At 46.3% G+C, this 15,420-nt stretch overlaps 1 protein-coding gene across 1 annotated transcript in view; it reads left to right on the forward strand.

Annotated features, from left to right (window-relative positions):
• The window catches only part of LOC126516347 (uncharacterized), a 55,419-nt gene that overhangs the window by 21,493 nt on the left and 18,506 nt on the right, over positions 1 to 15,420 (forward strand). Inside the window, exons 11-15 of the mRNA XM_055078209.1 lie at positions 707 to 984; positions 2,650 to 2,908; positions 4,535 to 4,589; positions 10,780 to 10,899; positions 13,038 to 13,148. Coding sequence (XP_054934184.1) covers positions 707 to 984; positions 2,650 to 2,908; positions 4,535 to 4,589; positions 10,780 to 10,899; positions 13,038 to 13,148 — 823 coding nt within the window. The remainder of the gene's footprint in view (positions 1 to 706; positions 985 to 2,649; positions 2,909 to 4,534; positions 4,590 to 10,779; positions 10,900 to 13,037; positions 13,149 to 15,420) is intronic.

Raw genomic sequence — 15,420 nt, forward strand, 5'->3', positions numbered from 1 at the left:
CAGTTACACAGTATAGCTGCATTTATACCAGTAAATGGCTCTAGCGATGACCTTGGTGCATCACACACTACATTGCAGGCGGAGAAAATCCCTAATCGTTGGGTAGATGAGTTGACACAGATTGTAGGTTGGGTGCAACCAGCGAAGAGGGGTAAATACAAAATTATAGGCTGTGTGCTCAGCTCTTCGCCTAATTAACATTGAAAACAACATGGCTTGAATGTGTTATCCTCTTCATAAGGAACAGAGTGTTTGATCAAACGATTCAGGGTAGACCGACATAGGTAAAAACTGATTGCCTGTGTCTTCATGTCAAAACAGCACTGTAGTGGGCTCCGAGATATCAATTCGGCGGACTCTCCACCAGAGGAACCATTCTATACTTGAGAGATGCTCTGGAGGTCCAGCTACAGAAATATACAGTTATACTCAGCGCAATCTTAGTTTCTGTTTGTGCATAATTAGGAATCGAGAACAAACCACCCAGGAACTATAGGAAGGAGACTGAACAGTTGCTTCTTCCTCGCCGCTCTTACTTTTTGTGCTAACTTCCAAATGCGCATAAAGTGGCCCAAGAGTTCACTTTCCCAAGATGCGTACTTCTTTTTCGTTACTCATCATCGTTATGACCGGAGGGTGCTGTAAAAAAATGCACGTTCAGCCTCACGTGCACATTCATTGAGTACTAACACCACAGTGCACGCAGGCGCCCACGCACAGCAGGACGTTGCCTCCGGATCTGGCCCGTTATCGAGTCCATCGTCTTCGACCAGTCCTGGCGACGGCCAACCAGCTGTGGACATACGGCGACCGTCGATCCTCAAGGTACCGGGCACCCATTCCAAGTCTAGGGTCGCGGCTATGCTCTCCGCCGGAGCTTCCCACCTTCCGGATGATGACTTGATGAGACGCCCTTCGACAGTCGACTTCGGGACCCTCGAGTGCCGCATGCTTCCAGCCTCGCCGGAACACTCTGACGTGAATGTGAGGAGTAACGGTGCACTGCAGCTATCGGCATGCGGTCAGTCAAGAAAAATCTCAGATGCATTGCGTTATTAACTCGTCAATGGCGTAGAGAAGCTGAAGGCTGTTCGCCAAAAAGTGCGACAACAAGGTCTTTCAACAGGAAGTTGACGTCTTTGTCTCACATACTACCTAATTAATGTTTATTACGCGCTCTTGTTTACCAATCACCGCCTAGTGCGCATATGTCTACGAAATTGAGGCAAATATGCTACGTACATTCCTAGACAAAGCCTGTAAGTTCGATGTTGCTGCTGCTGATTATTATTATTATTATTATTATTATTATTATTATTATTATTATTATTATTATTATTATTATTATTATTATTATTATTATTATTATTATTATTATTATTAGCATTCCCTTCGAAACGGGGCGATGAGGAATAGCCCCTAGCCTGCTTCAGCTAATAAGGTAATCTATATATGCTTATTAGACTAGCATTTCGCCTATCGCTTCTTCATATTTCCTCTCTTAAAGTCTGTATATCTACATTGTACGTATGCCGCTTAACGGATCCGGTTCTATCAAACTCTCCCCTGCTTTTTTGAAAGCGCACTATTCTGGCACCATCTAGCATGCATTCGGCGAATGATGCCTGTCACCTCCAAGATTCTGGTGCAGAGCTTGGGGTCTTTCCGCATCTCTTGTTCACTGCGGGATTGAACGAGCTGCACATAAGGATGCGTTCAAGATTACATGAATTAGTGCAAACGCTGCACGTATAACTTGCTATCGCAAATAAGACTTCGAGAAATTACACATCTCGGAGGCGCATATGACAAGCAGGAGGCTTCAGAAAATAAGAAATCTGAATACCTTCTGTGTGTCGTAAGCTCGCATTATATTTATTTCTTCAATTATTTATTTATTCGTTAACTTATTTTAGGTCACATTATAGGAGGCAGGACAAGGGCGTTAATTGCAAAGGATTACCTGTTTATTAGGAAAACTGAGTAGCAAGCGATAGCTAAAAAAAATATTTTTCGCGGGAATTTTACAAAAGTAGAAAAACTTGAAATCATGATCTATTTTGTTTTTATCTAATCCGAATCTGCTCCCTAAGAGTCTGTCCCATACTTCAGGAATTTAGCAGTTTCAGCCGAAGGCAACCCTTGCTGGCCAGAAGGAACAGCGCTCCGGAAGCTATACCGGGCGTCTCAGACAGCGGTGGCATGAAAGTAACGTTGAACTTGCGTCCACATCGCTTCGCCGTTTTTGCAGCCAAGCGCACTCCGCGCTGGGGCCGCGCATGCGCAATAGGGCAGGATCGCGCAACGGCGGCGGCGCCGAAGGCACGATTGCGCCTAGAGCGTTCATGTATTTGCCATCGAAACAACAATTTTAAAAAAGTAAGTGCAAGGGGATTTGCAAGACTAGTCGCCGCAAGCTTGAGCCAAACCCAGATGTTCGGCGTTATGCGTATACAATGCTTCACTAATTATGCTACTGTCCGCCTTTTGGGAGGCACACGCGTATGCGATAAAAGTCCCTGGGAGTGTTAATTAGCCGGCGCCACTAACGGCCATAACGGCGAATGCGAAACGTTCTCGGAACCTCGAGCGAATAAATCTGAAGCTGTGGCTGCATAAATCAAATCTTGCACCTTACATCCGATGCAGTCGGAATCACCGGAGCCGCCGTCGGCTACCAAACCTGGAGCGCCGGTCGGCAAGGCCCCGCCGACCCCGACGGGAATCGAGCAGCCCTCGATGCCGACGAGCGTTGCAGACTCTCGCAGCATAAAGGTAGCGTCGCCGACTAAAGGACGGGGATTCGGCATCGGACGCCCTGTACCCGTTTCTTGCACAAATTCACGGTCGTCGCCAGGGCTTGCACGACCGCTAACATCCGCCTCTGCTGGCGACAAGGGCAGTAACAGTGAGTACCTGTTCGTTTCAGGCACTTTTTTTTTGCAATCGCTTGTTTCTTCTGCGTCAGCTACGCGTATATCGCCCAAGAATGGTTGGCGCAACTTAAACCGTCTACTCATCCGCCCAAATCATCCCAACGGCCCAGCGCAACGCCAACTTTTGATGAACGTTGTTATCGCCACGCAACCGGCTTTGAGTGTGGCATTTTAGACTGATCAGCCATTCCGACACAAAAACAAGCAAATAATAAAAATATATCCATTGAGAAGTGCAAACTATGGGAGGTTGTGAACACCTTGTTTAATGCTCTCGTTAGTCTAGCGAATGGAGGACGTACTTTCGAGCACGTCTTTACTTGCATATGTGCTTGTTACTTCAATTCTATTTTTCCCGCTTCATGATCTAAAGAATTTACCCGTTTATGTTGTTCACGCAAGTCCTCCGCGATAGCGCCTTATCTTCGAGGCGTTGAGTTCTTTTTTCCCCTTTCACGCATTCGCGATATATCTTTATCTAAATTAACTATCAAGTGCTGCATAAACAGACCTCCCTGACGCTCTATTTTGTATTATGCACAACATGTATCATGTATCAATGTATGCAAAACGTTAAGACAAACTTACTTTGCTGGGAAGGTCCCTTTTACTTAACAGACTTTTGTTTGAAGCACAGCAATCCATAGCATTGGTGTCTAGAAAGGCAAGCAGAGAGAGAGGTTAATTACTGAATGCTGAGAAGCTATTCCTGACGTCATGCCTAGCGTGCTACTCCAAATGGGTGCGAGGAAGCACGAAATGATGCGCACCGTTCACAGCACACAGGTACACAGCATACACAAAACACACCACTCAACAAAACACAATACTCAACAGTCGACTGAAGCGTCTGATTGAAACCAGTGTCTCGCGAGACACTCAAAAGTGCCTTCGTTGCTCGAGAAGCACAGGTGGCGCTAGTCCATGGCCCAAGGACCTCTCTTAACTCAAACGACAGTCTATGATGGATGTTCAGTGCAGACATTAAGGCCGTTCATTGAAGCGTAAATAGCCTGCAAGCGCAGACTAAGTGAGCTCCCTCTTCCCGCACTATGCACTCAAGGCACAGTGGTGGCCTCGTATGTTTTACTTTAAACAGAGAATAATTAGTGTTCGCGGCAGACAGAGGACTCATGGCTGCTCTATTGCGTCGCTTTGGTTACTGGTGCCGTAAAAATGAATATAACCCATGCTCTCACATATGTATTCTGTCACCTTTCCTGACAAATCCTCTTCCCTGTAGGGTAGCAAACCACACGTGTGTCTGCATAAAGTTCCTGCCTTTCCTTAGTTTTCTCCTTCTCTCTCTCTCTTTCTCCAGTATCTACTTGTATATCTAAACTTCATCGCTAACACAGAGTTCTCTTGCTTTGGTGCACCTCATGTCCCAATGTGCCGGTTCAGGACCTGAGGTCCCATTAACCTAACCGGTGAACCTAATCATTAACCTAATCAGTGAGCCCTTGTCTGGCTCCAACTGACTACAACCAGAAAATTTCCTAATCTCTCGCCTCTTATAATTTCAAACTCCCCAAACAGTCCGCTCAGATTGTAATACTGTCAGATAAGAAAAAAAATGCCCCTGCATCTCTTTTCAGCTGACGTCGTCAACATACAGCCAGCAGAAGACAAGGATACCATCCGACGTAAAAAGTGAGTGCACATTCTAGTTCTCTTTCATCGCACACACGTATTCTCCCTTGGGGTCCTCAGGTTTCTCCCCCGCCCCACCCCCCTCCCGGCTTTTATTGTCATTGCAAGGCTTCTGTCGCCGCCCACATTTGCGGCTCCTTTTGAGTAGCCTAACTTTACACTTGTTAAATTTGTCAAATGATAAAAAAACTCACTCTAACACTGTGGGCACGGGCGTACTAGGCTTTATATAATTCATATTTTTGCTTGCATCACTAAAGTTTCACTTAAGTGTACCACGCAATTCTATCACTAAAGTTGCTCATACCATGTCTCGCATTGTTGGCAAAATCATTCCTCAGAGTTTTGACAATGGCAGCCCATGAAAAAATGTCATGAAACAAAACACCGACGCGCATGCCTTTATCCTTAGGTCTCCTCGGAGTTAAGTATTAAAGGTGCGAAACAATAACAGAGCTTAAACATGAGAACGACGTAATTTCGTTGGCGCTTGTGCACAATCTCCGAGATCGGCTGAAGAAAGAAGTTTGAAACATAACCGATGTGGAAAAGTGGTGGTAAAGTCGCTAAGAAAAACGACGGCTCGTTTTTGACTTAGCTTAAGTTTACTTCAATTCATATTGCTACTGCAGCTACGAATCTTACACTTAGTGTAGTATTCTAACATGTTGCTATCGCATTCATTGCTTCACCCTCATGATGAAACTGTAATATGTTGCTTTTCTTTTCATTTTTTGTACCGCCCATTTCACCGAAGAATGGACGGTAAAGCCCGTGAGCAGATAACTAACCATTTGGCCTACTTTTTCGTTCCCTCGATTTAAGATATTAAATTATGTCCCGGTGCTTCTGGTAAGAGATGATCCAATGGTCTTTTAGCACACCAAAATGATCACACTTTGGATGAGCACTTGTTAGTGGCCGAAGAACCCTGTGCTGCTGCTGCTGCTTCTGCTGCTGAAAAGGGTCCTGCATTACAATGTCACTAGTGCCGGCTCCCTAAGCAACACAGCATCGTCGCATTAAAGCGACCAGCCGCGGACTCCCGTGAGCTGTAGCACATGATGGCCGCCTGAAAGAACGCATACGGCGCATACGACGCATACGGCGTTGTGGAGGACGCCGTATGCGTCCTCCACAACGCCGTATGCACTTCAATGCATTGTTATTCCTCTGTGAATTCCCTTATCATGATCAGGGTCCCCTGTCAGTAATTGACCTAGATAAACGTACTCCTTCACGGACTCAAAAGGCTGGCTGGCGATCTTGAACTCTTGTTCCCTTACCAGGCTACTGTACATTACCTTTCTCCTCTGCATATAAATCTTCAACCCCACTCTTACACTTTCTCTGTTAAAGTCCTCAATCATTTGTTGTAACTCGTTCCCAGTGTTGCTCAACAGGACATCTGCAAACCGAAGGTTGCAAGATATTCGCCGTTGATCCTCACTACACAGCATTCCCTGTTTATTAACTTCAATAATTCGTCCAAGCATGCAGTGAATAGCATTGGAGAGATAGCGCCGCTTTTCCTGACCCCATTCTTTATAGGTATATTTCTACTTTTCTTGTGGAGAATCAGGGTAGCTGTGCAATCTTTGTGGATTTTTCCCAACATATTCAGGTATGCCTCCTGTACTTCTTAACTATGTAATGCCTCTATGACTGCTCGTATCTCTACTGAATCAAATGCCTTTTCATAATCTATGAAATCCATACAGAGGTGTTCATTGTACTCTGCAGATTTCTCGATTACCTGATTGACGACATGCATGTGATCCATTGCAGGGTATTTCTAAACGAGGTAATGTTTTATAAATAATTAAATACTTCCAAAGAAAATTTTCCAGCAGATGCACATTCGAACACACGACGTCTAATAACATAGAGTTTCCTACAGCTATTGTGTGAAACTTTGTCTAGTACAGAAGTCCGATATTGAAACCACGTGACCACGGACGTATACATTGACAAGTGGGATAGAACATCCGTATGAATTTTTCGCAGTCAAGCGAGCGCGTTGAGACGCTTGTCGCGTTTCGATATGGCGTTTACCGAGCCGCAGTTAGAACGCAGGCGAGAGCTTGCGCGTCAAGAAACGCGCAGAAAACGCGAGCAACCTGAGAATCGCGTCAACAACAACGGGGAGAAGCTTCTGAAGAGGACGCGTTGGAACGCACGCGAACCTGTCGACGGGCAAAGTATGCTAGAAAAAAAAAGCACGACATTTCTTTCATTTGCCAAACAGAAGACCGGAGGTAAAAACGAGTATAGTGTGGAGATCGTCAAAGCGTGCGCGGTATTCTTTGGAGTTGCTTATGTCTTCGAATACGGCAGTCGGTTTCAAGGCGCAGTAGAGTAAACAGTAGAGTTGGTTTCGGGGGTAGCAGTGTATGCTTCATGAGCAATGATTACAAAGAATGCTACGCAATATGTTGCCAACTCTCCAGTGGGGAGTTTCTACCCTAATTCCTCTTTCGGTATCCCTTAAGCAGTCTTTTTGAGCAATAAACTTTCAGCGTAGACAGTTTCACCGGACCATTTTTCAGGTCAGCATTACTCAAGCGCGGAACGGACAGTCATGTGCGCTTGCACGCAGCGCTCAGTCACGAGTTATGGCAGAGCGAAATGTCCGTTCCGCTCTCGTAGTTGCTGAGCACTGCGTGCCACCGTGCTTTTCGCTGTAAGATAACTTGCATTCCTAAGAGCGAACAAAGGTGTAACTCCGTATGTAACTTTGTATGTCACGTGTACGTAACTATGTGTGTCACGAAATTTGCACGCCACGAAATGCTGTTCGTACTCCTTCGCAAACGGCTTAAGATCGACAGTCCGAGGTTTACATCTAAGTGCGAAACCGGAGAATCACGTCACAAACATCCACTAACCTTGCAAGAATATCGTTTCAGCACAAACTGCCTCAAGTGTTATTTCTTCCCACAAGGAATTGGAGCATGGAATAAATTACCCGGCTGTATAACTAGTTGTAACGAGTTAAGTAACATTTTAAAAATTTACTTGAAAATCACTTGCGTACCTCCCACCGTTAATATTCTGTACTTATTTTATACACTAGTGTAATTCTTGGTACGCAGAATGAGACCCTTGTGTGCTGTATGTCTGCTCACAATGTTTTTACCGTATGACTATTGCTCCCTTAACCCGAAATAGGGTTTTATAAAATCTGTAACTGCATATTGAGACTTTCTTTATCTGTAGTTCTTTTTCTATCTTGTTTTGTTGTGCCCTCCTGCAATAGCTCCATTGGGATTGCCAGTGCGCAACAAGTAAATAAATAAAAATAAACTCACACCCTTGAATTAAAAATTGGAGCAGCGGCATCGGTTATAGACCGATTTACACCCTTATTCACATTTAATGGTGCAAATTCGGCCCATCTCAGCGGTCCACACTTCGCGAAGAAAAGCCCGTTCGTAACAAATTTCGTACGAGGAGTTCTGTTGCTACAAATGCGCGAAATGAATTGATGAGCAATAAAGTTCATAATCTTTTATAGACGCCTGGTCAGGCACAATGACATCAACAAGCACTACCAGCTAGGCAGGCGGTTGCTGCCCCCACCTCACCTCATGCTGAAACGTCGCCAGGCATTCATCTGCCGTCAATTGCAAACACAAACATTCCCCAGTCCGGTGCGACTGCAGCCCATTTTCCCCGCGCAATACCCGACTGCTCTTTGCAAATTAAGTCAGGAAACTAGAGCGACGCTGTCACACATGTTGTGAGAGTGTCGTGTTACATCAGCTGCAATGGAGGTAGCTCCGGAGTCTCTTGCGTCGAAGTGGGCCGCCACTCTGCGCAGCTCCAACCTCAAGACACAAGAGTGGGCTGTCCAGCAAGCCCGAGAGGCGGCGACGAGGCAAGGCCTCGAAGTCTCCTCATGGGAGACCTGAGCCCGGGTCGTCAAATTTGCCGGATTCAAGATAAAGTCGTTTCCATCCATTTTATGATTCCTGTCGGAATTAATGTAAAACAGTCAGGTGCCCACGGGAATCATAATGTTTCACAAGGATTATCCAACGCGAAAGAGAACAGACGCCCGAACAATTCAGAGAAATTGGAGCGCGGCTGCAAATCTTAATATATAGTTTACGTGGACTTGGAGCTGCAGATTAGTGGCTCTCTCTGAAACTTTGAAAAAGCCTACAAGCCGCCTCATACGGAAGTTAGTTTACTAGCTTCATCAATAAAGCATGGCGCCTAAAGCGCGCACAGCCTTTTAACCATAGAACAAAAGCAAATTTTGAACAACTTTCAATCCTCGCACTCTTGTGATTGAAATTTCGAAATTTGTAGCTCCACAGACTTCCTACAGCGTATACCAAATTTCTGACAGACGGCTTTCGCGTGTCATATAAAGAACTTCCCTGGGAATTGAATTATTCCTTTCTTTTCTCGTTCAAGTGCGAAGGATCGATATAACTTTGCTACAGGAAGGGGTAATTGAACATTGTTTTTGTAGATTTATAGGCTACAGTCCCTTTTTTCTGTGTCACCACATTATGGCGCTGCAAACCATAGCTGTAAACCAAGGCTCAACAGTGTGGTTAGCTAAAGCATGCTCGGCGCATCCTTGAAATGGTAAGGTTGAGCGGCAGCGCATAAGTGGAGTGGACTTGAAATACGATCTGCTAAAACTCTCGAATAGCATTTTCATTCATGCAATCAAGAAGAAAGCAAGAAGCAAGCAATCTAGTATGCTGTAAGGAAAGCGGAGTCTAACATAGGGCGCTGAACAAAAACAGCCTATGCGCTACATTTAAAGAAATAAATTAGAAGTATCTTAGCCATGAACGCCAACTCACACGTGTCAGTAGTTAATTAATAACTTTCTGGAACAAGCTACCCCGCACTGTACCCCTTACGCGCTAAATCTTTCTGATGCAATGATTCCTGTTCCACTGCATCCACTGCAGTCCTACTAAAGTCCCACTGCATCATTCGGTACATCCGACTGAGAGAAAAGGTGCAATGAAAAGCAAAGTTCGAAACGACAGTTCCAGCCAGTCTGGCTTCAGGTAAGGCCAGTAGTCTGTAGCCTTGTTGCTAAAGGCTACTGGCTTTACCTGAAATTTTGAAAATGTCCGCATGTTGCAGCGCGCCGGGATTAGGCTTCTGTGCTTCACTTCTGAAACCTATCACCGGAGGCCGGCAGCATGATATAAAAGGCATGCAGACAGTTTTAAAACAACTATTTACCATAGCCTGTCACCTATTAGGATTGCGAATTTACAAAGTTCAGATGCCACAAGGTTGTTGCTAATGTTGTACTACAAGAATAGTTCGTTATAGAAGTCTCCGATGCATTGTGACAAACTCTAGAAGTAATATTTCTTTTTGTGTGTGATTTCCTCGTTCAAGTGCACAAAGTATGCAAATGGATTAGCAAACGCCAATATCAGTTTAAGAAATGCCTAAACGGACACTAAAGGGACATAAACTAGCTTGGTAGATTGCACGCATCTACAGAAGTCAATGGCCTGAAGTTTGAGATATTACGAGGCATGGTCGCACAGAAATGATGCAAAGGAACTAGTAGCTTGTTTGGAGATGCAATGTTTTAGCAACAATGATTCTTCTTCACATATTTAATTTGTACAATTCGCTATTACTGAAACAATTTCTTTCTGTTATTGTTGGCTATTTCCGACTGTAACGCTATAGCCGAAATTTCAAGCAGGGTCTGGTGAGAAACCCTTTAAAAAACTAGCACAGTGGAATGTTTTTCTCGGTTGTTATCTCTCCCATGCAAAACGTGACAGTCGTCGTGACGGCTTCACGTAGCTGTGAGGTTTGCGATCAAAAAAGAAAGCGAATGAAACCACGGCGTCAAAGGCTCATTTTCTGAAGTGGTCGCTTCGTGATTGATGTCTGCGGCCTTCGGCTGGCGAGATTGAATTCCCGCTGACGAATCAATGGCCGTGGTAAATCATGATGATTGCTAATGACAGACCCTTCGAATCGGGCCGGCGAGAAACCTAACTGAATGAGCTAAGTATAGCGTTACTAAATCTATTGCAATCTACGCCAATCTACCCATCTCTGCTTTATCTTGTAAGGTTAATCACGGCCTGTAACAAACCGCGTAATTCCCGTGTCTTCCCTGTTTGTAGTTTTCACACCCATATTGCGACCTTTCTGTTGCTGATATTATGCTTCGTGCTTGCAGCGCCAGAAACTCCATGCGGGCGGCCTTCGTGCTGTGCTCTTCGCTGGTCACAGTGACCGCAAGCCTGTGCAGCGCATTCACCATCCCCTCCAAGGAAGCGCTCTTCGCGCACCGCATCGTGTGAGCGACAACGTATATGGCCACAGTTGCGACCACCATAGTCCGGATATGGCAAATCAGTTCTGCGGAATCCCGCAAGGGGGGATAAAAGTTCATGAAAGAGGCAATTGGCATCCACCGGAATGTATAGCACGAAACTACAAAAGAAACTAAACCCATACGGGTTTCTCAGAAAAACAAAAAAAGCTTCAGAGTGCAAGAAAATTTTGCCCTGGTCCAGGATTCGAACCCGGGACGAACGCTTTTTCGGGGCGGTCGCTGGGCTATATCTGAGCTAACCAGGAGACTAGTGGATCACAACAGGAGGTCGAATTAGTCGACAACTCGAAGCACGGGGACGCTCAACAAGGCAAATCTGTTCTGCACACGCCAACAAGGTGAAGGAAGATTCATGAAAGAGAAAGTTCCCATCCACCGGAATGTAGCACGAAACTACAAAGGAAACCAGAATGTAGAACGTTCCAATGACGGAGAATGTATATGATTACATTCTGGTGAACGCATAATAACGGCCATCTCAAGCTTCGACAGCTCGTCAAAGTGCGGCGAGTCAGCTTTGATTTGCCATATTTTGTCATTATCGAGAGCCGATTCACCATGTTCTGTATTCCCACGACTCACGTTCTCGATTAACTCGACCTCGCTCTGAGATCTATCTGCTGAGGCTAATAAGGGTATCACCAACATTACCTGAACAAGTGCTGTCTCAGTAGACAACGTTTCGACAAGAGCACTTGTCTTTGTCAAGGGAACAAACAACTCAGGGCAACACTTGTTGCCCTGACGATGACAAGAAGACCTGTCGGGCCGCTGGTTTCAGTGACATCCCTTGTTCGACATAAAAGATGGGCCAAGCACTGGAAGTATGTGTATTTCGAACTACACAAGGTGGCCGACCTCCCAGTCGGAGCACCACTGAGCTAAGTACAGGCTTGCAAGCAGCGAGGATACAGTAAGAACTGGCGGCTGCGTTATTGCAGCTTCTAGGGTGAAGTCCGCCATCTTGTGAGGATCAAACGAGAGTGGTGAGGAAGCGAACGTGCAGAATTTGGTCATACACCATAAACTGTTGTTTGCTTGAAGTGTTCGTTTTACTCTGCTACGTCAGTCTTCCTTTGGTTCATAAGGGTCCAAGAAGGGGATGAGAATAAATCCGTGGTTACGCGCGATATGTCTTTCTCTCTAAGTTGATTCCCAGTGTTTGGACGCTGTAGCCAATTTATCTACAATGGGAACATTCAAGCCCCGTATAAAAGCGCGTACAGCGCCCAGAGCTTTCTTTCCACGTACCGTGCATTACAAAGCCGCTCGCGCCTCCTGGTGTTGCCCACATCTACCAATATGTGTATAAGGTATTGAGCCGTAGCATGAACGTGACTGCTTTTCATTTTGGTGCATTGCGCTCGATAAAAGACGAGAACCACCAAGAAAACACAGTCATAACATCATCTGTTGTGTTGACTCTTGCGAAGCACTATTCGCCAAATCAAAGTGCAGCCCTCGAGCCACACTGCTTGCGTTGGTGATTGAGTTCTCTGGTTGAGAAAGAAGTGCAGCGACGGCCATGGGAGGCGGCAACCTTCCTATCCGGAAGTCATGCTTTTGGGAGAAGACGCAATAATTTTGTCCTTAATTTTATTCTATACACTCTTGCGGCTGGGCGCCTAAAGCTCTCGGGTATGGATGTAGTACGCACGCACAAATACCAAAGCAAGCGGACGGAAGGACCGCAGGCGGGAAAGCTTGATTGATGGTAAAACATCGCAGGCGTAATCAGTAAGATTCGGTTCTGGCTCCTGCCTACGGCAAGTTGTCTTTTCGTGCTACTTCCATTTCTTTTTACTTCCTTTTTTCTTTATTACTATTTCTACAGTTCACTTAACAATAGTGGTTAATTTCCTGTATGCTTTCCCTGCCTTCATTGTCCGTTGCCTTCATGTAGTTGTAAGCAAAACCGAGCCGCTCGGTAGATCTTATTCTTCCCGTGCTACAAGATAATGTGCGTACGTCTGCCCCTCTTGTGCGAACGCTCCTTATTCCTAGTCGTCACAAGAGGCACTTCATAGCGCGAAACACGAAAGGGGTGTAAGGTTAAGTCGGCACAGTACAAAAGGCAATCGTATCGTTCACTGACGCAGGAAACCCGGACCCCGTGGATTTCTGATGTGGTTTGTCCTGAGCACGCCTACGGCACTTCTGTCCACCGTCTGCAGCTGTCTGCTGCTCTACTTACAGCACTTACGCAGCAGGTGAGTAGACAGAATACACGACACGCATGCTCAAAACTTGACAGAACTTACTCGCCATCAGTCGTGGCCTTATGTTGCAGATGCATTGGTCTGAAGCTACTGCGTGCTAATTGATAGAGATATAAAAATGCCTCCTAGAGCTCACATTATAGTATCTAAATATAACGTCACTGTTCTACAAGTCCTGCTACGTTCCTCCTAAGTGTGTCAATTAGTCCAACATTCACTTCCATTTGTCGTGCAACTAATGTCCGCGTCTTCAAGAAATTCAGCTCAAGGACAGTAATTTTATCTGCCACAGGCAATTTCATAAATCATTACGTAGTGCAAAGAACATCACGGGACCGCTTGAATGAAGTGCTGTATACCCACGGGTAGATTTATACAACAGTGAAAATGACTCCACGTTCCGGTATTCCGGGTCTGTGCCTTTTCGTCCTTGTCTGTATCTATCTTGTCTGTATGTATCCTCATCTGTAGCTATCTTCTTCCTACGCATCATTGATTAGATTATATTGATTATTATATTGATTCATTCATTGATTAGTTATATTGATTCAGATTGATTCACTGCGCCGCGCTGAATCAGCAGGCAAGCATGCATCGGGCACTGAAAGTGACATGTACAATTTTCTGCTGGCTCGCTCATCCGCCCGGACACAAAACGAAACCATCCCCTTGTATTCAGTGAGCCACGGGGAGCTCTCGACCTGCTAATATGATGCAAAGGTGCCAGTTCGCAGTTTGTCAAGACGGACACCGCTGTCTCGAAGTGCACGCATTTGTTTGAACAGCGCGTTTGTGATGTGTATATACGTGAGGGCGCGCGTCACTGTTGAAGAATATAACCAACAGCGCATGTACTTACAGTCGTCGCATTATTAACAGTAGGTTCGTTGCGAGCTACCGCATGCTGGGAGCTCGGGACACGCCCACGCTCAGAAAAAGACAGCCAAACTGATCTAAAGCGCTTAGTAAGGGTGACGGTGAAACCCTCGTACAAACGGAACAAAAGCACGAACCCTATAATTTGGCCCGTCCACTTCCTCAGTGAGAGTTGTCGCTCGCCGCCCACTACTGGATGCCATTGACTCGTTGTCACCCACCGTATCCCTCGTCGTGACGAGAAAGTCATCTGTCGCCAAGAACGGCAACGCGGCTATGGCGACTTCGCGTGGTCGTTTCGAAGCGCTGCATAAGTAGTCATCTTGTACGTGTGGTCGAAAAAGAGCAGTCCCAGTGCGACATCCGGTTGGTTCTTTCAGACCGCCGAAATCCGACTTGGAGCGCCCAGAAATGCTCCCACCGACCAGGAGGAATTGCCAGATTCGACCAGTTTCCAGTCGCGCGAGCGCTATGCAGCTTCCATCAGCGCGCTCTTGCCGCGGCGTCGGCTCGGACGTTTTAGACGGTTTCGTAATTGTGCCGTTGCGCTTATCGCGCTTTGTGCGTCTCACGTCGATGTTGGCGACGCGGCAGCGTTTGCATTCCTTAGCGGCGCCTTCAGTTGCACATTTGAGTCGAGAGGCAAACAGTGACAGCATCCTATCACATATAGCGCAAGAAAAACTTGATGTGCTGGTGTAGGACTGCCTTGCAAGCGACGGCTGCTGCAGCGATCGCTTTCGTAGCTTGCAATTTTTTTTTTTTTATCTGGCGTGCACACTCAAGCTGTAATACCACAATGCTGCATAATGCGGCGGCGTTTAATCGGTTCGTCACCGACAGCTGCCCTCTGCCCTCGCTTCCTTCTCTCTCGCAGCTCCGCAAACTGACTCACCGTTCGGCTATAGCGCGTGCTTTCTCTGAATCGGATTTGAAGCGTCTTGCAATGGATTTCCGCCGCATCTCGGCGAAGAAAACGGCGCCCGTGCACGGTCGAAGCTGGACCCGAGTCAGATATCGTCATCGCCGTGATTACACCACGGCGCTGAACGGATGAATATACGGCCTCTCAATATGCGCTGGCGTAGCGATGTGGTATACAGCACGCTCGGGGCATGCAATCAAACAAAGGTGCACCGTCCGATAACTACAGCGGTATCCGTTTTGACACACTGCGAGCTGGCGTGGCGCGCTTGCGTAAGGGAACAGCGTATAGCGGAGCTAGAATTCTCCGTTATCCTCAAGCTACGGGCTGCTAGTTTCGTTTTGTCTCCATGCAAATGAGCGAGCCAGACGTGCAATGTTGCTTTGAGTGCCCCATGTAAGTACGTTGACCCGACGCGTGCATGTCTCCAGCGTCCCCTGGACGCAGCGTAGCACCAAAGGA

This window comes from Dermacentor andersoni, chromosome 3, assembly GCF_023375885.2.
Source record: "Dermacentor andersoni chromosome 3, qqDerAnde1_hic_scaffold, whole genome shotgun sequence".
Classification (NCBI taxonomy): domain Eukaryota; kingdom Metazoa; phylum Arthropoda; class Arachnida; order Ixodida; family Ixodidae; genus Dermacentor; species Dermacentor andersoni.